The following is a 23,945-nucleotide window of genomic DNA, read 5'->3' on the forward strand; positions in this document are numbered from 1 at the left end:
CAGTTTGTTTCACTCTGTGCTTTATATCAGTTCCTAACTGGAGTGGATTATAAGAATCGTAGGGAGGGAGGAAAAAAACAAAATTAGTCTTAAGTTCTCAATTAGCTCAGAATCAGTTTGTTCTCTCTAGTTTTTAGAGGTATTATATTATGGATTCTAAATCTATATCACATACTCTTAGTCAAATGTATGTACAAAATACATTCTGAAGTCCATATATTTGACTAAGCTATGTTAAGATCTGTTCTATCTCTGTCTATATTTCTTTGAATAGTTTATATGGCTGAGAATAAGCTGTGTACAAAGCTGTTACTGATTAGCATTTTTTCTTCCAGCTGGAAATTCTTAGTCAGAAAGCTTTATGTCAAAGGAGCAAAGATAGTCACTAGCAGTACTCAGTACCAACACTGTCCATGTTTGTGCTTAGTCGCTTCAGTAGAGTCTGATTCTTTGCAACTGTAGCCTGGACTGTACAGTTGGACTGGACTGTAGCCTGCCAGGCTTCTCTGTCCATGGGATTCTCCAGGCAAAAGTACTGGAGTGGGTTGCCATTTCCTACTCCAGGGGATCTTCTCAACCCAGGGATCAAACCCACTTCTCTTACATCTCCTGTATTGGCAGGAGGGCTCTTTACCACTCACGCCACCTGGGAAACCCTGACGTACATTTAAACTAATTCATAAAGAGTTCGTTGTTTATTGTGCACTTAGCTCAGTTCTCATGATAAACATGAAGAGGGCTCAGTCTCTTTCTTGTAGTGTATAGCCTAGTCTGGGAGGGGAGAGAGGCATTTTTAAGCAAATGACTGTGTTATGGTGGAATCACAGGTGATCAGCTGAGAGCTGTATATAAAAGACAACGGTGGCCCAGAGAGAAAGGATTGGGCATGGGGGCAGGGCTGGTCCCGAAAGCTTTACAGAGAGAGACGAACTAGAAACTCGGTCTCACTGGAGAAATACAACAGCAGCTCTATACACAGTGGCATGAAATAGCGTGGTGAACTGAAGGCCTCTTGAATAGTTTTGTGGTCGGAACTCGTTTTAAAATGTTCCCAGGATTGGTTCTATTTATTTATCTTTGTCTGTGCTGGGTCTTCATTACTGCTCGGGCTTTTCTCTAGTTGCAGAGAGCGGGGCCGACTCTTGTTGTGCAGAGGCTTCCCACTGCTGTGGCTTCTCCTCGCTGAGCACAGGCTGGAGGGCGCACAGGCTCCGTAGTTGTGACCTCCAGGCCATGGAGCACCGGCTCTGTCCGTAGTTGTGGTGAATGGGCTTCACGTTGCCCTGGAGCATGTGGGATCTTCCCGGAGGGATCGAACCCGTGTCTCCTGCATTGGCAGGGGGATTCTTTATCACCGAGCTTCCAGGGTAGCTCACTACCCCGGATTTGTTTTAATCAGATATGATAGGACACAGACATGGCAATGACTGCCATGATGGAAGAAATTTTTTATATGTAGGTCCTGAGAAGTAGAAAGCACAGCATAGCCATGAAGGGCCATGTGGGGAAGCACCAGGGTCAGTGTGGAGTAAGCAGAAGGATCAGGATGGGCAGAAAGTCTTTATTGTGGTTTAGGGGGAAGGAATGCATAAGGTGAGGAAAGCAGGCTTAGTATTGAGTAGTTTGAATAATTTCAAAGAGCTCCAGGAAATAGGGACTGCCAGTTGTTGTCCAAACCCGTTCCTAGAATGATTAGAGTGGGGGCTAGTGGGTTTATTAATGAGGGAGGGTTTGATCAAGGAGGTGATAAAGGTGGGGGAAGGGTGGGATTTGGGCTGCAGATTGGTTGGTTTGCATAGGAAGGTCACATTTGCAAACAGTCATTTGCTCTGTTTACAAACTGACTAGCCCTGAGAGGAACAATCTTTCCCTCATCAATGAGTTAGATGTTAGAACAGCAAGAATACAGAAAATAAGAAAATATAGTTAATACAAAGCTTAGGAGATGAAGAGAAGGAAGGTGGGCAATAGAATGTGAAAAATGAGAGGAGAGAGAGAACATGGGTCAGCTCATGGAAGACTTTGATGAGGTTTGGGCTTACTTGTTAAATAATGAAGAGTTCTTGACAACTCTTGAGCAATATCTTTGACCTGCATTTCTGGGTAATCATTTTGGTCAGCAAGAGAAAGACTGATACTGATTGGTGAGGTATCAAGCCTGGAGATGTGAAGACCAAGCAGGAGACCACTGCAACTGTTAGTGAGAAAGATGACAAGCGGCTTGAGTAAAAAAGAGGTGGCTGGGATGGTGTTGCTATTTCGTTGCTAAGTCATGTCTGGCTGTTATGTGACCCCATCGACTGTACCCCACTAGGCTTCTCTGTCCAGCTAAGAATACTGGAGTGGGTTGTCATTTCTTTCTCTAGGGTATCCTCCTGATCCAGGGATCAAACCCAAGTCTCCTGCATTGGCCTGGATTCTTTACCACTGAGCCATAAAGAACCCACCTGCCAATGCAGAAGAAGCAGGTTCCATCCCTGGGTCAGGAAGGTCCCCTGGAGAAGGATATGGCAGCCCACTCCAGTATGGTTGTCTGGATAATCCCATGCACAGAGGACCCTGGCAGGCTACAGTCCACAGGGTCTTAAAGAGTCGGACATGAGTTAGTAGCTAAACAACAACAATGTTATGTCTTGACCGACCCCTGTGGGAATGAGAGGGATGAAGTTACCTGTTAATACTCAGGTTGCAGGTGAGCTGTGATGGAGCCACAACCAAAGCAGGGTGTGGTAAGAGGTGTTTGGTGGAGAAGATGAAGACTTCAGTTTGATACTTACTAATTTTTCTGGGTTTGAAAGACCCAGGGTAATTTTTTTAGTGGCAGTTGAATTTAAGAGTCTGTAAGAAGTAGTTTTTTTAGCCACAAAGCATGCTGGATCTTAGCTCCCCTACCAGGGATTGAACCCATGCCCCCTGCAGTGGAAGTGTGAGTCTTAACCACTGGACCACCAGGGAAGTCCTGCAAGAAACTGTACTGTTCACAGAGCACTGTTGGTAGCAATTTAGAGATAAAAGGATTTGGAGAGGAAAAGCAAGGCATAGATAGACCACAGAAAGGAAGTGGGACAAAGAAATTATTTCCTTTGAGAAAGATTGTAAGGGAGGGAACAGAACTTTGAGAGTACTGAGGGAAAAAAAAAAATGATCTCCAGCATGAAGAAGAAAGCAAGGCTGAGTGCCATGAGGGGATGAAGATGGGTTAGGAGCACAGAGAAGGTTTGGAATGTCCACCATGGAACCAGACACTCATGGTGCATAGGCTCCTCTGAGCTATTATCATTCACTGAACCTCTAGTAGTCTTGGCTCCTTGGGCCCAGGTGAGTTTGGAGACTTCAAATGTGTATTGGCTTTAAAGTAGGCTGTTGGAGAAATGCAAATCAAAACCACAATGAGGTACCTTTTCATGCCAGTCAGAATGGCTGCTATCCAAGGGTCTGCAGGCAATAAATGCTGGAGAGGGTGTGGAGAAGAGGGAACCCTCTTACACTGTTGGTGGGAATGCAAACTAATACAGCCACTATGGAGAATATTGTGGAGGTACCTTAAAAAACTGGAAATAGAACTGCCACATGACCCAGCAATCCCACTGCTGGGCATGCACACAGAGGAAACCGGAATTGAAAGAGACACGTGTACCCAAATGTTCACCAATGCTCTGTTTATAATAGCCAGGACATGGAAGCAACCTAGATGTCCATCAGCAGGCAAATGGATAAGAAGGCTGTGGTACATATACACAATGGAATATTACTCAGCCATTAAAAAGAATACATTTGAATCAGTTCTAATGAGGTGGATGAAACTGGAGCCTATTATACAAAATGAAGTAAGCCAGAAAGAAAAACACCAATACAGTATACTAATGCGTATGTATGGAATTTAGAAAGATGGTAATGATAACCCTGTATTCGAGACAGCAAGAGAGACACAGATGTATTGAACAGTCTTTTGGACTCTGTGGGAGAGAGTGAGGGCAGGATGATATGGGAGAATGTCACTGAAACATATAAATTATCATATGTGAAACGAATCGCTAGTCCAGGCTCAATGCATGAGACAGGGTGCTCAGGGCTGGTGCACTGGGATGACCCAGAGGGATGGGATGGGGAGGGAGGTGGGAGGGGGGTTCAGGATGGGGAACAAATGTATACCCATGGCTGATTCATGTCAATGTATGGCAAAACCAATACAATATTGTAAAGTAAAAAAAAAAAACAAAAAACAAATCCTGGGGAAGAAAAAAAAAAGGCTGTTGGTGCTTTAGCACGGCTCAGCCTCCTGAGAGACACAGATGGCAGATTCTGGGTGGAGCCAAGCTAATGGTACTGAGAACTAATGGTCTGAAAAAATAGAAGCATCTGGAGAAACATGAGCTGTACACTGGATGGAGAGAAAAAGAGGTGAAGGTGTTGGAGTCAAAGATGTTAGGAAATTGTGAGCTCCTACCCTTCTGCTCATCCACACAATTTAGGGCCTCCTGGATGATGGCAAAGTTCTCAGTGAAGAGGGGCACTAAAATCATTGAGAACTCATTTTATGTTTATCTATCTCTAAGTGTTGGAATTTAAAATAAAAGTGTCCTGTTATTGTTCAGTCATTAAGTTGTATCTGACTCTTGGTGACCCCCTGGACTGCTATATGCCAGGCTTCCCTGTCCTTCACTGTCTTCCAAAGTTTGCTCAAGTTCATGTCCATTGAGTTGGTGATGCTACCTGAAAGTGTCCTAAGTGACACATATTTCATGCACAGTTAGAATTATACCTTACCTTACCCTATAAAAAAAATGCTTACATTTTGAAACATCATTAGCCTTTTCCTGGCCCATGGGATTCTTTGACCATTTGGTAATCTAGGCTGTTCATTTGCAAAAGGTAGTTTAAATATAAGCTCCTGTTACCTTCTTGTGAAACAAAAACAATGACTACTTTCTCGGTTTATTTCCTGAGGGAATCAAGCAGCCTCCAGAGTCACTGAGCCAGCAAGGAGTGGTTCTGATGCTGCTGGCGTGGCTTTGTGGTAAAGAGAGAATTAAGCCAGTGCTGTTGGAAAGCCATCAGCAGTTTTAGTGATTCTGATGGTTCCCCGGGCCCTTTCTCCCTCCAAAACATGCATCAGCTCTGAGGACAGCATTCCTCCCAGTGGCTATATACTTCTAGTTCTAATTCTTTACTCTTATTTTCAAATCTAGTTCTTGATGGGGAAGAAAAGAATAGGAATGCTAGATGCAAAATGTGTTTCACTGTGTCTTTGTCCTTTCCCTCAGATGTGGGTGCACAGGTTTATTAATTGTAGGGTAGATTCTTAATGTGTCGTAATGCTGATGATTGACCTTAGAAGACATCCATCGAGCATTTGCTCTTGGCCTCCTAGCATGACCTTGACTCAGTAGAGTCATAGCAAAATCATTATAACAGATCACTGTTTTTCCATTATTATCCTCCTGGACATGAAGTGATTCTTATTGCCTGTTTTATACTCCATATGTGTTCTTTTTATATTTTAAAAAAATCTGTTGTTTTCAAGGGCCATTTGAACATTGAGAAATAGTAATATTAAGACTGGTACTAACTCAGCTTCAAAAAGAATTATTTTGGAAATGGGCTATGAACATTTTTTCTTGCATAAATTGATATTCTGGTCATTTCGATAGATTTTTCTGTTGGTACAGTTGTTTATATGTAATGGGGTGGAACTGTTTCATGGATGCTAGACTTAATCTCAAGTGCATGTTATCATTTACTTCTCAGACACAGCTGTGAGTATCCATGTGCTTGGTACCAATATTTAAAAATAGACTATACAGGCAAAGCTGTCCGTGTGTCTACTGTCAAGCATGATGATATTTTAGAGGGATCTCCTAAATGCATGGCTATACTGGATCAGCTCAGACAGCTATCGCGATGCCTCCCTCAGATGCTCTGAAGGCTCCTGTCTTATAAATTCTGGTGCTCAGTAAGGTTGGTCAGTTTGAAGGTAGGATGGCTATGACCAGTGCTGTGGCTGTGATTCCTACTGGGGGCATTTACTAAAGCACAGAGACAGGTAAATTATACCCAGGTGCTTTCCTGTTGGTTAGCAGCAGTGGTTGAACGAGTGTGTGTGGAAGCCTGTTCCTAGTCCTGTTGCTTCTAGGGATGTGTGTCTTCTGAGAGGTGCATAGCATCATCTGATGTTGTAGCCATCATCAGATGAGAATGCTTGTCTTCAGCATGAATGATAGTGTTGTCTGCTCTGGCTGAGGGGCTGTGACCACAGGCTTCAGTTCTACTTGAACAGCACTTGTGTCCAACTGACCAGACTTTAAGAACTGACATGTTTTCGGCAGAGGGGGACAGACCTTAATCCCATCCTAACTTTGTTATTTTTACTGTCCTTGTGTTCTCCAGGAAAACTAATAGGAGACTCAGGGTATCCAAGGATGGAAGCAGATGCCTTCAGTAGCGGCTCCGGGATGGAGGGGGTGGGAATGGCAGGGTCCTGCCCTCCTTCCTGCAGCAGATTCCAGCCAGGGCTGCCATGTCCCACCTCCACACAGAAGTGTCATCTGGTCTGAGGCCCCAGACGCTTTCAGACCGAGGCTCACTTTCGCTGAGAACGTGGGTGGCATAGCTTGGAGAAGAGAAAATGGATTCTTAGAAGAAAAGGCTTTAAAAATAATAGTTCAGGTTTCCTCTTTGCAGAAATTGATCACAGCCCATCATAAATCATGCTGGAGACTCAGGAAATGATTACCATTCGTCCTGGCCTAACCTCCTTTGGAGGAGACGCCGTCCTGTCACGGTTTCATAATGTGTAGCGCATGTTTACAGCGTTCTGTGATTTACTCTCTATTACAGACTATTTAAGAAACTCTACCCTCTCCCCTTTCTGCCCACAAAGCAGAATAAAGAAGACAGGGGCAGCCGATTGCTAGGGGAAAATGGCCCATGCATAGAAATTGCCTAATGAATTCTCAGTGAATAAATGATGTAAAGCAAAAAGAAAAATCTAGCAGAAACTTGTAGATGAACATTTTCACAATGTGAGTCACCACAAACCTGTGATAAATGACCTATTCAACTTTATATTAGTAATACCAAACAACCTGTGCACCACAGTTAATAGTGTATAAAGTATTTTCACAGCTATTCTTGCATCAAATACAGTGAAGGAAGATGAAATTGTGTGGTCTGAAATGGATTCTTGCCCATTTCCTGCCAGTGAAACTTCTCCTGCTGAGATCAGCCTGTCCCTTGAATAAGACAAGCTTCCCCCCTCACATTTTGCCTGCTAGATCCCTGACTTTGACTTATAGAAACTAGGAGTGTCTGACCCGAGGTTTGCACATCTACCACCATCTCAGAGGCACCCCACACAATCTTTCACTGCAGGCATCTGATGAACTTGCCCTCCAGGGATTCTGCTTTCTCCCAGGGCTGCCCAGTGATCTGTGTAGTGAGCCATGTTTTCTGGTTTGCTGCGAGAAGTAGCAGGAGGTACTTTCTTTTAGATTGAGGAACATTTAATGGTGGTCAAATTACTGACAGAGTTTGAATGAAAACTGCTTTCAAATCTTCGACATTCCATTTCCCTTGATTGCTCTTGATACGGAATGAGTCATCTTCAGCTGGTAGAAGGTGAGAATGTTTAGGTCTTTCTGTTTATGTTTTCCAGATGCTCAGCAGGGCTTGCATTAGTGAATTTCTCTCAGTGACCAAGGCTCGATCCATTGGGAGGCGGGAGGGGACGCAGCCTCGAGAGCACATCGTCGCCTTCATTCTCTCTTTATGTCCTGGGAAATTTTAACTGCACCAGCTTACATTTCCTGCAGCTATAAAAGGGACCATATTTTAAATTTTTAATCACCACCTCTGCCCACAGAAATTATCTGTTATATTGTCCCTAGGAGACAACACTGCCTTTCTTTCTTTGTTTTTCACTTTTTAAATTTTTTTGCAAGGGTAAGCTTATGTTAACACTGTTCCCATACCCACTACTACTTGCACATTTCTTCACTTGAGTCACAAATAAGTAGGCCTTTCTGGAATTACCCTATTGGTAAACTACATTATTCCAAAAATAATGAAATCTTTCAAGTAAGTTACCTTCCTTTCTCTTGAGGTTGGTCTCTTTGTTTGGATAACTATTTGTATGTTCATTTTAGACAAGGCGTTTCATGCTGGTTTTGTTGTTCTTGTTATGAGTCCAAAGTTCTAGGTGATTGAAGCCAAATCAGAAAATGCTTCAGTGCAGTCATGCTAATGTGAATAACGTGCAAACAGGAGAAAAACCTGTTTGAGAATTTTCAAAACAGGAATTCGGTCCAGCAAACATGAAGGAGGGTAACTGCCAAATTCCTGCCAGTGTGCTAAGTACAGGAATGTTCAGTCCCCAGAAGTGGTCACTTCTTCTCTGGATAGTCTCCAACCACTCTACAGAAGTCTTACTTGCAAACGCTTTGATATCAGTGATTGAGTAAAATTTGATATATTTTTCATCATCAGAAACATATTTTGTGACAGATGTTCTAAGCAGTGTTTTCTAGCAGCTGCTGTTTTGCTAGTTCACTGTAAGGTAACAAACTTTGATAAGTTTTTTTTGATGGGGTTGTATATTTTATTGGAAAAATCCTACCAGTTTATTTAGTATCTAGAAACTCTAGAAAAGTTAAAGATATGATTTACACCTTCAGCAAATGAATGGCTAGTGTACATTTGTTACTGTAAGGCTACAAATAGAATCTTTACATATTGACATCTAAATTTACCCTGAGAGTAGAAAAATGCATCCATTAATGAGGGCAAAGCTTATCAAGTTAGTGGCTCAACAGTATCTGCTCGCTGTAAATGTGTTTGAGAACACATCATTGAACTTACATTAGAACCAATTTCACGTATTAAAGAATGATATTGAAATAGGATTCTATTGTGTTTTGTTGTAGGTCTTTGTATTTTGCACTGTAATCTTTCTAAAATATCTCAAAAGACTGTATTATCTATGTCTTCTCTATTGCTGGAATGTCATATTCATATACATTTAAGTGTTGGATGGTGAGTTCATTTCCATCAACTGACATGATAAGTCGCTTTTGCTGCACGTGTAGCATCTCATGAGCAGACCCTCAGTACATGGAGGGGTGTCTAGAATAACGGACCCTTAGGAGCCCAGGACTTTTACCTTAAGAATTATGATGCGATGAAGAGGCAGAATAGTTCTAAAGGTGTGAACGCACACATGAACACAATCACCCAATGTACTAGAAGCTTGATAAATGTCTTGGAGCTATAACTAACACGGTGACTTGACTTGGTACTGGCCTCTGACTCCTAACTTCTCATTTTTCTAAGGAGATAGGCTAAAGGATACAAAAATAAGCAAAAACTTGCAAGCTAGAAAGAATGTTATCATTAATAAAATGGCTTACATCGAAGGTGTGAGGCCATAAAGAGTCTGCCGGCAGTATGGGAGACCCGGGTTTGATCCCTGGGTCAGGAAGATCCCTGGAGAAAGAATGGCAACCCACTCCAGTATTCTTGCCTGGAAAATCCCATGGACGGAGGAACCTGGCAGGCTACAGTCCACGGGGTCTCAGAGTCGGACACGACTGAGTGATTTCACTTCTTCACTTCACTTGTTTATTACACACACACACTATCTTCCAGACACCCAGCTAAGTGCCTTCCCTGTGTTACTTCATTTAATCCTTCAAAACAACAGTGACAACTTCCTGGGTTAGGTATTCTTTTATGAAACCAGAGAAGACCCAAGGGAATAAAGTAACCAGCCTGAGTGTATGTACCTTGATTGCTGAGCCCACTCTCACCAAATGCACTCCCCATAACCTGAAAAATAAACGAATATCTGCTCGGTAGAATGTTGAGATGGACTGACTCACTTCCTGGGTCCCTGAGATGCCCTCTCAGGAGGTGGACCCGTAACTTGGAAAGAGCCAGCCCACTTCTACCTCCTCGGATCTGGGGAGGTGAGGGCAGGCTGGGGGATAAGTAGGGAGTTGCCGATTGAAATCCCTCCTGTGACACAAAGGAGAAGCGTCAGAAAGCAGGATTGTTGCAACAACCAGAGAGCTGTCTGGGCGTCCAGGCTACTCCCTGATATTCTCTCAGGACCGAGGATGCCAAAGACATGCCCTCACACCTAGGGGACAAGTTCAGCCAAGGAGACCCCTTGTCCTTAACACGCAGGGTGGGGGCCGCCCCACAGGAGCCGTATCTCGCATGGGGGCTGTCACTCTTCTCAGCTGAGAGCAGCATTGCGATGTAAATTTGCACCCATCTGCTCACTGCTGCCCATATTCGAGAAGCATTTTAGTAGCAGTTCGGATGGAGAGTAAAGATACTCAGGGAGCTTCTACCTGCCTGCTTATGGTTAAAAATCAGATCTGGGTTGACTCCTACTGATCCAAAGATGGAGTCAGCAGAAACAAGGAGAAGAAAGAGAAAAATCTGTAAGGCCTATGAAGGGTTTAGCAGCATAGAACAAGGAAGATAACACTTGAAATGCAAAGGAACAACCTCCATCTGACAAAAATTAACATGAGAAGTAAATTTTAGAAAGTAATTTTTAGAGAGCATCTGCTTTGTGTCTTAAAATTCAAGGAAATACAGGCTCTGAAATTAGACTGAATGGTGGGTAAGCCAGATTGTGATGGAGAGACAACTGCTACAAAGCTGAGGGGAAGAAATCTCAGAATGGAGCCTGTGTCTTGGAGGCTGGAGAGAGTCCTGGCCGCACCCCTTCTAGCCACACAACCCTGGTCAAGCCCCTCACCCACTCAGTGCTTCATTGTTTTTATCTATAGTGTGAAGACAACAGTACCTACCTAGTGTGGTTGTCATGAGAATTTAAAATGCACTAGGGGAATGAAAATATATGTTAGAAGTAAGAGGGAAAAAATATCAGCACTATAAAAAAAACTGAATCCATGACAAGTTTTGGATTTCCCAGAACCCAAAGGAGGGGATTAAAGGGATAAAATAGAAATGAAGATACATGTGTGTGGAGCATAGAGAATGGAGATCTGCTGGAGAAAAATTGATGCTCCTCAAAAAGGGCTCAGCAGTAAAAAAAAAAAAAAAAAAGTCTCTACCTGCAGTGCAGGAGACACGGGTTCAGTCCCTGAGTCAGGAAGATACCCTGAAGGAGGAAAAGGCAACCCACTCCAGTGTTCTTGCCTGGAATATCCCACGGACAGAGGAGCCTGGCAGGCTGCAGCCCATAGGGTTGCAGAGAGGTGGACATGGCTGAGCATGCACGCATGAAGAGAGAATAGGATAAATGAAATGGATGCTGTAACCAAGATGTAGCGGAGTCTTTAGATGAAAAAGCTACAGAAAAAAGAAAAAGCTACATGCCAGGAAAATACCAGCCAACACCAGGAATAATCTTAAATGTTATTTCTTAATTTTAAGGATGGAGAAATAATCGATTTAATCAGGCAGAAAAAGAGAAGGCTTACCTGAAAGGGAGAAAATCCACCTTGGCTTTGGACTTGCTCCTGTGTACTATTGGATACGGAAGGAGTCTTAGGATAACCCCTTGAGAATGTTTTTACCCAGACAACGTAAATGTAAGACGGAAGTAGAAATCATCTAAAGACTAGTACAGATAGAAAGCATTCCCATCCAAAAGCTGCTTGAAAAGTAAGTGACCTAAAGATCTACCTAGTAGAGAATAAGCATAAAAATACTAAGTTTTGAAATAATGGTAGAAAAGTGTAAAGATAAGCAAGAAATTGGTTATTCTTATCCTTGACTGGGGCATCAGCATAGTTAGGAGAATCTTGGTAGACTTACTGAATGTGTTGGGCCAAAACTAAGTGCTTGCGGAGTTACATAGATGATTCTGATAAGCAGCTAGGACTAAGAACTATTGCTTTAGCAATTTTAATAAGTATATGTACTATACAGAGATAATTAGGAAAGTGGGAAAATTTCCAAAGATTTGTCCAAAGTATCTTTTTTATTCTCAAAGTTAGGCTAATCAATTTGAAAATAGAAAACTAAGATATAAAAGCAAATTTTAATAAATGAAAAGATATTTTCCATGACAAGAGTTAATTTTATGAAAAAAGCCCTCTATTTTCAAATGTGTTTCTAATTTATACATAATTTCAGTCAAAGTTATCATTGTTTTACTTTTTAGAAGTTTATACGTCTCAATTTCATCTGGGAGAATAAACTGGTAGCATAGCAAAGAAATTTTTAAAAACATATTGTGAAGGAGGCTTGTTCTTTTGGTGGGTGGCATTTAATAATACAAATAAAAACTTTTGTCCTGGAGAAGTATGGATAGAAAGATAAATGAAATAGAATAAAATATATAAATAAAACCCAGTATTATAAAAGTAAGGCAGTTCGTAATAATAAAAGGATTTGTTGTTTACTTACTCCATCATGTCCAACTCTTTGCGACCCCAGGGACTGTAGCCTGCCAGGCTCCTCTGACCATGGAATTCTCCAGGCATGCATACTGGAGTGGGTTGCCATTTTCTTCTCCAATGTAACTAATAACGTACCTCAGAATACATGAAGCAAAAATTGACAGAATTCAAGAGAGAAATAGAGAATTTCATAATCACAGTAGGTTTTAATATCTCTCAGGGAAAATTCCAAATATATGTAAAGTTTTGGAAAAAAAGAAACTTCTGTGTGACAAAGACAGAATCACTAAATTGGAAAATGGATGGCATTAAAATACAGCATCAAAATGTTTGAAATATAGCTAAAACCATGTTTATAGGAAAATTGAGAGCTTTAAATGCTCGTATTAAAAAGGAGAAAGATATACAAATCGGTGGCCTGAGATTCTACTTTAAGAAACTACAAGGAGGAGAGCAAAGTAAACATGAGTAGAAGGAAATATTTTTGTTGCTAAACAGCAGCAGTTAGAAAAGTACAAAATAGGCAGTAGAAAATTAATAAAGCTAAAAACTGGCTTATTGAAAAAATCAACAAAATTGACGTATTCCTGATTAAAATGAGCAAGAACAAAAGAACACAAAAACTAATTTTTGTTCTTGTTCAGTCGCTCATCCATGTCTGACTCTTTATGACCTCATGGACAGTAGCATGCCAGGCTTCCCTGTACATCAACAACTCCCAGAGCTTACTCAGACTCATGTCCATTGAGTCCATAATGCCATCCAACCATCTCATCCATTGTTGTCCCCTTCTCCTCCTGCCCTCAAACTTCCCCAGCATCAGGCTCTTTTTCAGTGAGTCGGCCCTTCTCATCAGGTGGCCAAAGAATTGGAGCTTCAGCTTCAGCCCTTCCAATAAATATTCAGAACTGATTTCCTTTAGGATGGACTGGTTGGATCTCCTTGCAAGTCCAAGGGACTCTCAAGAGTCTTTTCCAACACCACAGTTCAAAAGCATCAATTCTTCAGCACTCAGCCTTCTTTATGGTCCAACTCTCACATCCACACATGACTGCTAGGTAGAACATAGCTTTGTCTAGGTTGGTCATAGCTTTTCTTCCAAGGATCAAGGATCTTTTAATTTCATAGCTGTAGTCACTATCTGCAGTGGTTTTGGAGTCCAAGAAAATAAAATCTGTCACTGTTTCCATTGTTTCCCCATCTGTTTGCTGTGAAGTGATGGGACCGGATGCCATGATCTTTGTTTTTTGAATGTTGAGTTTTAAGCAAGCTGTTTCACTCTCGTTTTTCATCCTCATCAAGAGGCTCTTTAGTTCCTCTTCGCTTTCTGCCATGAGGGTGGTGTCATGTGCATATCTGAGGTTATTGATACTTCTCGCAGTAATCTTGATTCCAGCTTATGCTTCATCCAGCCCGGCATTTTGCATGATGTAATCTATATATCAGTTAAATAAGCAGGGTGACAGTATACAGCCTTGACGTACTCTTTTCCTATTTGGAACCAGTCTATTGTTCCATGTCCAGTTCTAACTGTTGCTTCTTGACCTGCATACAGATTTCTCAGGAGGCAGGTCAGGTGGTCTGGTATTCCCATCTCTAAGAATTTTCCACAGTTTGTTGTGATCCCCACAAAGACTTTAGTATAGTCAATGAAACAGATTCTTTTTTTTTTTTTAATTCTCTTGCTTTTTCTGTGATCCAGTGGATGTTGGCAATTTGATCTCTGGCTCTTCTGCCTTTTCTAAATCCACCTTGAACATCTGGAAGTTCTTGATTCACGTACTGTTGAAGCCCTAACTTGGAGAATTTTGAGCATTACTTTGCTAGCGTATGAGATAAGTACAACTGTGTATTAGTTTGAACATTCTTTGGAATTGCCCTTCTTTGGTATAGTAATGAAAACTGACCTTTTCCAGTCCTGTGGCCACTGCCGAGTTTTCCAAATTTGCTGGCATAAAGAGTGCAGCTCTTTGACAGCATCATCTTTTAGGATTTGTAATAGCTCAACTGGAATTCTGTCACCTCCTCTTGCTTTGTTTGTAGTGATGCTTCCTAAGGCCAACTTCCTTCACCAGTATTATGAATGAAAAAAAGTATTATCACTACAGATCATACAGACTTTAAAGTGATAGTAAGTGAATATTGTGAAAAATTTTAACACCCCTAGACGAATTGGTCACATTTCTTGAAAAATAGAAGTTGATACAAGAAGAAATAAAATTCCAAATGGCTCTATATCTGTTTTTATAATTCATTATCAAAAACCTTCCCCTAAAAACAACTCCAAGCCCAGATGGTTGCACTGATAAATGCCATCAAACATTCAACAAATAAATAATACTAATATGTACAAAACTTTTCAGAAAATGCAGTAGGGAGCATCATGGCCCAAATCATTTTTTTGCAATTGTTGTTCAGTCACGAAGTCATGTCTGACTCTGCAGGCCCATGGACTGCAGCGCACCAGGCTTCCCTGTCCATCACCAACTAACTCCCAGAGATTCCTCACACTCATGTCCATTGAGTCAGTGATGCCATCCAACTGACTCATTCTCTGTCATCCCCTTCTCCTCCTGCCTTCAGTCTTTCCCAGCATCAGGGTCTTTTCCAGTGAGTCAGCTCTGCTCATCAGGTGGCCAAAGGATTGGAACTTCAGGTTCAGCATCAGTCCTTCCAGTGAATATTCAGGATTGATTTCCTTTAGGATGGCCTGGTTTGATCTCCTTTATGTCCTAGGGACCCTCAAGAATCTTGTTCACCACCACAGTTCAAAAGCATCAATTATTCAGCACATAGCCTTCTTTATGGTCCAACTCTCAGAGATTTGTACATGATTACTGGAAAAAACCACAGCTTTGACTATACAGACCTCTGCCCACAATGTGATGTCTCTGCTTTTTGATATGCTGTCTAGGTTTGTCACAGCTTGTCTTCCAAAGAGCAAGTGTTTTTAATTTCATGTCTGCAGTCTCCATCTGCAGTGATTTTGTAGCCCGAGAAAAGAAAATCTGTCACTGTTTCCACTTTTCCCCCATCTATTTGCCATGAAGTGACAGGACCAAATGTTATGATTTTCATTTTTTGAATGTTGAGTTTTAAGCCAGCCTTTTTACTCTCCTCTTTCACCTTGATCAAGAGGCTCTTTATTTCCTCTTTGTTTTCTGCCTTTAAAGTGGTATTATCTGCATATCTGAGGTTGTTGGTATTTCACCCAGCAATCTTGATTCCAGCTTGTGAATCATCCAGCCCAGCATTTTGCATGATATACTCTGCATATAAGTTAAATTAAGATTAGAAGTATCCTAATCCTCAAACTGACAAAGAGTTTTAAAAGATGAAGAAGGAAAATGTGGACCAATCTCTCTCATAACTGTAGACACAAAATCACTACTGCTGATGGGAATAAAATTGGCAGACTCCCCGCTAAAGAGAAATTTGGTAATGTATTTCAAAAAGTCTTCATTATGGTGAGATATATTCCCTCTATGCCCTCTTTCTAGACGGATTTTTTTTTTAATCACAAGTGGATGTTGGATTTTGTCAGAAGATTTTTCTGCGTCTATTGAAATGATCAGATGGTTTTTTTAATCTATTGATGAGGGATATCACCTTAGTTCATTTGCAGATATTGAAATATCCTTTCATGCCAAAATAGTTTTATTTTTAACCCAGTAATTCTACCTCAGTGAGTTTAATAGTCCCACATTTTACCCGCAGGTGTGTTAGAACAGTTGAAAGTAAAGTAAGTAATAAACTAAGTTTTTTTTTAGTATATAAGGATTCATGTGTGAAATACTATTAGATATTGATGCAGATCCTTGAAATAGGAACTGTTTAGCAAACTAAATGAGAAAGTTTACTTGCAACATATTCCCTTAAGTCCTTGATAACTGTTTAGTATTAAATATATGCTTGTAAACAATAAGTTGTAGAGTACCAGGCAAACTTAATAGTGACTACTTTCTGATAATTGAATCTTGAATTTTTTTGTTCCTTTTTTTTTCTTTTATTATATTTTCCAAAGCTTAGCAAACTGTATTTTAAATCAAAATGTAGAGTATGTCAAGTATGCTTATAGGTTTGGATAAGCACATTTAGTTGGTTTTTTTTTTCCTATTAACATTGAGTAATAGTGCCTCTTTTATAAAATTTAAAATTGTGTTTTGATATGGAATGTTTATAAGTCATTGTACATGACTAATCCCAGTAATAGAACCATTATTTCTGCAGCCTTAAATAAATAATTGGTATACATGGGGTTTTAAACTGGTAGCTCATGTTAGAGACATAAAAGGCATGGTTTTAACTGTCTAGCAGTGGTAAATAATCTGCCTGCCAGTGCAGGAGATCCAGGAGATCCTGGTTCGTTCCCTGGGTGGGGAAGATCCCCTGGAGTAGGAAATGGCAACCCACTCCAGTTTTCTTGCCTGGAGAATCCCATGGACAGAGGAGTCAAGCAGGCTATAGTCCATGATGTCGCAAAGAGATGGACACGGCTGATCAAACACACAGAGGTAAAGATACAGCACTTTGCAGCAATTAACTGCCCACGGCAGAGTTGGCAGGTGAGTTCATCCGTGCTCCAGTTCTGATTGATGGGTGGTGACTGCCTGGAGAGATGTATTAAGATAAATAGGATTTATCCTGGATTCGGCTTAAAGTGTGCTGAGAGTGTAATAATGTCTAAGCAAGAGAGCAGAACAATGAGGCATGATTTGCCATTCTTGACCTAGTTAGGGAATAAGGGTAATCTTATTTTTACAGTTGAACGTGGGCCGTATTTCTAGCTGAGATGAACACTGATGGGTGTTTGCAAGGTGGTTAAGTGGCAGGCAGGGTCAAAATAAAGGACTGACAGATCACTTCTGGCTCTGGTTTCTATGAAATCAAACCATTTCACAGATACTGTTAGAGTGGTCTGCTTTCCTGTGAGAAAATAGGTCATTTATTGAAGTATGACTTCCAGATTTTAACCTCAGGCATCAGGTAAATCTAAGTCACTCATAGTATATGGTTCACAGTATTCATTATGTATATGACTGGCATGACAATTTCTACACATCCAGATTATTTTGTCCATGAGCAGGTAGGATGTTATGGCAGCTCCATGACATCCTCCTCCTGCCTTGCAGGAAAGGTCATGACATGCCTTCCATTTCTGTGTCCCATGTATGTCTTGCCACATATCAGCGATGTCTGAAATGTGCTCACTGGACTAAATTACTCAGACGTTTTGACATTCTTTATTCCAGGAAGTTACATTTTGTTCCTGGCTAGTGAATTTCTAAGCCTTTGTAATCATTGAGGGGCAGTGACTGTCGTTCTCCAAAAGGCTGTGTTAACTTTGACATAGTTGTTCCACCCTCTATGGTCCACTCAAGTACTGTGTGTGTGTGTGTGTGTGTGTGCACATGCATACACACTGTGTATGAATGTGTAAACTCACTCCTAGAATGACATTCATTTGCAAGTAGGATTTTTTTCCCTTCTTAAAAGAGCACTTAATTTTAGTTTAAAAAAAAAAACTTGGTCTACTGGAACTCCTTACCACTAAGATAGAGATTTGGAGCTAGATAGATAAATTCTTATGTTGGCTGCTTGGAAAAAAATTCCATCCCTCTTGATATTGAATAATAGTATTTCAGAGTTTGAGAGAAGTGTAGCAGTTTAGAAGCAGACAGCCTTCCTGATATTTGAGACTCTGCACCCACCCCATTTCTACCATTTCAGCCGATGTTTGAAACGCTGCCAGACAGATTTCACTTCAATCCAGTGCAGCCTATTATTACTTTGGAATGGCTTTGACCCTTAAACATTGCTTTTTATAATGGCAATAATTCTGTTCCTTGAGAATTATGGAAATAGTTAAATACCTCTGTAAAGATGAAATGACTTCAGATAGTGAAAGATTGTTATCATGCTTCTTTAAGTCTTTTAAGCATTCCTGTTTTCTTTTTCTATTCAGTTCTATCAAGTCCTTTTCCTATTGATCATTCTTTAAATATTTCACCCAGAAGTGAGCCCAGTAGAGATTGTCTAGTTCTGATTGACAGATCTTTTCTGTTAATTAATGAAGCCTGATGTGGAGTCTGGATTTGAGGTGTGGAGGGGCAGTGCTCATTTTTGGTTCATTCCTTGAATGTAGTGTTGATTGCAGGCCCACGTGGTTTTCATACTTGTTTAAGTGTTTCTACTCATGAACTGACTCATAGTATTTCCTGTGAAAGTCCATCTAGTCAGACTGGACTCATCGTTTGCATCACCCCTTGTGCCTTTGTGTCGCTGGCACCCTTGGTAGTGGCCTCTGCCTTGTGTAGGCTGGAGCTGAAGACCTAATTCCTCTGCCGTCTTCTTGCAGTTAGATCTGTATTAATGCTAGTGGGTTTTGGTTTATTTATTTATTAATTTTTTTTTTCAGTTTTCAGATACTCAGTGCCTTTTGATAATATGCTTTTGGGGAAAAGCATATTTAGGAACCATTTTTCTTTTTCTTATTAGATTGTATTTTGCACTTATGAATAATGTTGTAAGCAGTACTAATTTTTGAAGCCCTTTCTACTATTCCAGAATACTCTAGTCATAAATTACAAAATGCTTCAGAGTAGTCTTTGAAGTAATACCGCCTGGGCTGAATACTAGCTCCTGTTGAAGTGACCTTGGGAGAGGAAGTTAATCTTTCTAAGCCTCAGTCTGCTTGTCTATAAAATGTGAGTTTAAAAAGTGGCTATCTCCTGAACTTAATTTTAGGAGAAAATGAATGGGAAACATCTTGCAATAAAAAATAAGCTCTTAGTAAAAGCCACCTTTTATTAATACTTTTTAATGTTACAAAATCATTCCAGCTTTTCAAAAGACAAAATAATGTGATGTTTGTCAATATGTTCTAAAATTAATTGGTGATATGTTGTAATTGTGACCTACAATTCAAGTTTTTAGGGTTTTCTTTTTTTCCTAAGAGGATTATATGCTGTAGAAAAAGTTGAATAGCTAAAGTACTTTTCCTTTTATTTTTGCTGATTGAGTCCAACCTACTTCAGTTGATCTTACAGAACAATGAAAGCCAAAAGTAGGAACTCTGTATGGCAGATCCTCCAGTAATAATGGCCATGTTTTTATTTCTTGCTTGCAACTTTCTCAGGATTCTATATAGCTTCAGATTTTGATGAAATTATGTTTTTATTTATCAGTGTATCAGTGGTTTAAGAGTTTGAGTCTGTTTTTATAATTATAGTTAGCATGTGGCTTCATAATGACTCATTTCCCTGAAATGCATTTCATTCTCAAGTAATTCTGATGCATAATCCAAGAAGTTATCTGCACATTCAGCTCTTCCTTTTTTTAGGGAAAGGCCTCTTCAAACTCAGTATTATACACATTTCAAGTCCTTTTTAATTATACAGTATCCTTAAATACTAATACTTTTATATTGTTTATCTGCCCTTATTAAAAATAATGTGGTACATTCAAGATTAAGAACTCTGTTGCAAAGAAAGATGTACTAAGAAAGGTATACTTCTTACAATAATCTTAAAAGAAATACTTCCATAGTTGAAAAGTGAGAACCCCTGCTTATAACTTGAATACAGCAGTATATAAAATGCTTGTTGAATATATGTATATAAAATATTTGTTGAATATATGTAATATGTATAAAAAAATTCCTGTATGGCTACAGAATAGAATTATTACCAGGTACCTCCGAAAACAGTAAAACTTGGGATGAGCTGTCAGTTTAATGTTAATGGAGTACATACAATCTTTGAAATTCATTTTACCTGATGTTTCCAGGCTTTAGGAACTTTAAAGAAAAAGAAATTGTATTTGCTATGTGTATTTAAGTGGTATTAGAGTCAAATGAGGATGCTTTGTTGAACTTATTTTGAAAATTAAAGATACCAAAGTTGCATAGCTTGTTAGCATTGCTTCTTCCCTTAAATGAATCGAATAGTATGTGTCTTGAACTTTATCAGAAAGGTTAAGCATCAGTCCATATTGGCGAAGCAAAGCAAACTAACTGACAGCTTTATGTTTATTATCCTGTGCATATATAATTATACAACATTTCCAGCAGAAAAAAATTGCCTACAGTTATCATTGCCACAGTTAAAACTAGTAATTTAAAAGCAAAGCCAAAACACAACAAAAATGGCACATGTGCAAAACTTTCACAGTAGTTAAAAAAAAAAATACTAAATTTTTCAGACCATGATATCTGTTTAAACCAGAAATAGATCTATGATATACATATTTACCTCTAACATAAAATCTTATTCCATTTATCAAAAATTCGCTCTGGTTTAAGAATAACTTATGTGGTTAAAAATGGCTTGAGTTAGTGTTACAAGTATTGTACATCATAAAATATGTTGGACATGTAAGTAGACATCAGATAATTTTAATTGGTTGTTAAAATGTAAGTTTGAGCAGGGGACCTATAATAATAAATATGGATGCTAAAATGAGGACCAATATGCCAGATTTTCAGAAGAAATTTGAAATCAACCTTTGACTTTTAAACTCCTTACCCACATTGAGGGTATAAAAAATGTAATTATTGGAGATTCAAGAGAGAAAGGATTTTTATCAAGGGGCGTTTCTCTGGAGAGAATGCTGTGCATCCTGCCCCATCTAGTTGCTTTTCCCTTCATCTCAGGAAGAAAGTACTTCAGCCAGACTAGCTAATGACTTACTAGGTTTCTCCTGAAGGTCTCGGTGCTCTGAATGGAGGTGGGGCTGAAAAAGCAGATATTCTATGGAAATGCCAGAAAGATGGTTGCAGTGGTCATCTTGCCCTCCCAGAGTTTGTTTAAGTGAAGATTCAGGAGTTTCCCATGAACCAGGTTGGGCCATGGTCATCACAGAGTAAGAGTGAGATTGATTCAGTGCCTATTCAGCAGAGAAGTCAGGTAACAAAAAATACTGAATTCTAGATGCTACATAAGATGTGTATGCAAGGCTGGCTTCATGGTTGTGCAAGCCATATGGTCACAAAGGGTCATGCACTTAGAACGGCCTCAGGCTTGGTTAGAAGGTATGCTGTTACCATCTTGAAATTCTTAATAACTTTTGAGCAGTGATCACATGTTTTCACTTTGTACTGGGCCCTGCAGGCTATGTAATCTGTGGATGAAGAGTCCCTAACAGTGGGAAAGGTGGGGTGGCTTTCTAAAGTCACCAGGCACTTCCTGGGAAAATAATGTGTTAAATGTTTGCTACACTCAGTTGGTAAGGCCAGTTTATTGACGGAACCATTCAGGTAGAGTGCTCCTGGTCCCCTCACTTCCATCTTCATCTTTATCCTTTACCTCTGGTCCCTTCCAATCTGGAGAGGATGAAAATAACGAGGAAAGATGGGAAGAAAATTGAATGAAAGAAGACAGGTTTTCTTAAACACTTCCTTCCGAGGTGGTGCAGATCCTAGCTGGGGAAGAGAAGCCATCATACCACAGAAGTTGGATATTCTAAAATCCAAATTGAGATTTTTATATTTTACAGTGACTATAGGTATTATATCAGATAAAAATGATTAGAAAAACCATGGGGACTATCCCAAGTGTTCACTCAGGGGTGGAAGATGAACCATCACATTGAATAAAAATTAAGAGAAAAGTTAGGATAAAATGAAATTGCTTTTGTAATTGCATCTCTAAAGTAATACTTATTTAGTGCATTGATTATATAATCAAATTTGAAGAATCTAGAAGTACCAAATGTTTTTTGACTTACAAACCACTTTGGTTTTTTAAGGTTAAAATAATCCTCTGAAAGCTAGCTTAAATTTTATGGTGAATTGAACTTTTCTTAAATTATATTTTCTAATCTAATTTGTAATAGGAAAAGAAATGTTAGATTTTGTCACTTGTCATTTGCATTCATGTTTATCTACTTGTTGGCTTGCTGATAGTGGTCTTAAAATGGAAAAATTGAGTTGGTTAGTGCAGTTGGTTTAAATTAAGGAAATGTATGTAATATTTCTTTAGAAAACATCTTTGACATTTTGGAAAATTAAGCTTGATTTATTGTAAAGTAATTTAGTTTTTCCACTGGCAGTGGCATAGAATAATTTTTTTCTAGTAGTTATTCCGAATGACCTGAGTTAGGAAAATGTTGCTCATTTTCAATATATTCCTACTACTATTTTCCTGCTATTTTCCATTTTATGCAAAGGCCATTGTAGGCTAATTATAGAAAATTGCATTTAGTGCCAAGTGGATGTGAAATTAACTTTGACGCTGATGGACTGACATTTAAAGTAAAATGAGGTTACATTCTTTCCTGGGATTCTGTGAACTATATTTTAATGTCCTTCAGTTATGAGAAGACATTTGCATCTTCCTAATTTTCTGGAGTTTTTTTTTTTTTTTTGGTAGTTGGTCACATTTCACAAAATGTGAATGTTGTGATTTTTGACATTAAAAAATTCATGAAATATTTTCTTCACATATTTATAAAATCCTTTCTGATTGTACAAAACTTGGAGATTTATATTTTGTGACTTAACATGGTGAAGATTATGTGAAATATAAGTTCTGTAAACAGTATTTTGCCTGTTTTTTATTTTTTGTTAAAAATTATTTTAATTGTTGATATTTATTTTACTTTAAATGAGAAAAGACTGCACCTAAAATTCAGATCCTTGAAGGGGTCCGCATCATGAAGAAAAAAACTGTTTTTGCATCTTTTGCAATTTAAAAGACTATATTCTTAAAGGAAGAACTTTTGAACATAGACTGAATAGCTTGGCAGACTGGTCAGGGTTTGAGGTCACAATCTCCTTACTTCTCACCACCTGACATCACATGTGAGCCATGATTCATGACGGTTGTGAATACCATTTGGAGCAGTAACCACAAAACTTCATATAAATATTTTTCTGTATATTTTCATTTCTTTTCCTGAATACATTCCTCTGATTTTGTTCTAGGCTCGCAGGAAGGAGGTATTTATCCAGGAACGGTATGGGAGGTTTAATTTAAATGACCCATTCCTGGCACTACAGAGAGACTATGAAGCAGGTGCCAGCGATAAAGAGAAGAAGCCAGTTTGTACCAACCCCCTCTCCATCCTCGAAGCAGTCATGGCACACTGCAGAAAAATGCAAGAAAGGATGTCCACACAGCTGGCTGCTGCTGAGAGCAGACAAAAGAAGGTATTGAGACTTTCCAATAGTCCTTCTTCCCATAACACAGTGTAGAATGAGGAGACCACTTCCGAGGTTGTTGTTTTGTTCTTAAATGCTGTATTTTTAGGAATGCAAAATACTGACAAATTATGGAGACCCTTCTCAAATGTAACTCAAAAGTATCACTAAATCATAAAAGAAGTATGAAATATTATGTTTCCCATCATAGTTACTATGATGCTTTCATTAAAATAGGGATTTTTGGAGGGAGATTCTGTTTCCTAATGCCCTAAGGCATGTTTAACTGCTCAGTGGGTGATCCAGTAATGCAACAAGGACTGATCATACGGTGGCATCTCCAACTTTCTTTATCTAGCTTCTGTCTCCTGTATTTCTTTGCAATTAGAAATTATTATTTTTTTTAAATGAAAATAGTATGAGAA

At 39.4% G+C, this 23,945-nt stretch overlaps 1 protein-coding gene across 1 annotated transcript in view; it reads left to right on the top strand.

The window, feature by feature from the left end:
* CTTNBP2 (cortactin binding protein 2) overlaps positions 1–23,945 on the top strand; it is a 164,032-nt gene that overhangs the window by 42,192 nt on the left and 97,895 nt on the right. The window contains exon 3 of the mRNA XM_043463106.1: positions 23,305–23,529. Coding sequence (XP_043319041.1) covers positions 23,305–23,529 — 225 coding nt within the window. The remainder of the gene's footprint in view (positions 1–23,304; positions 23,530–23,945) is intronic.

This window comes from Cervus canadensis, chromosome 3 (assembly GCF_019320065.1).
Source record: "Cervus canadensis isolate Bull #8, Minnesota chromosome 3, ASM1932006v1, whole genome shotgun sequence".
NCBI classification, from domain to species: Eukaryota; Metazoa; Chordata; class Mammalia; order Artiodactyla; family Cervidae; genus Cervus; species Cervus canadensis.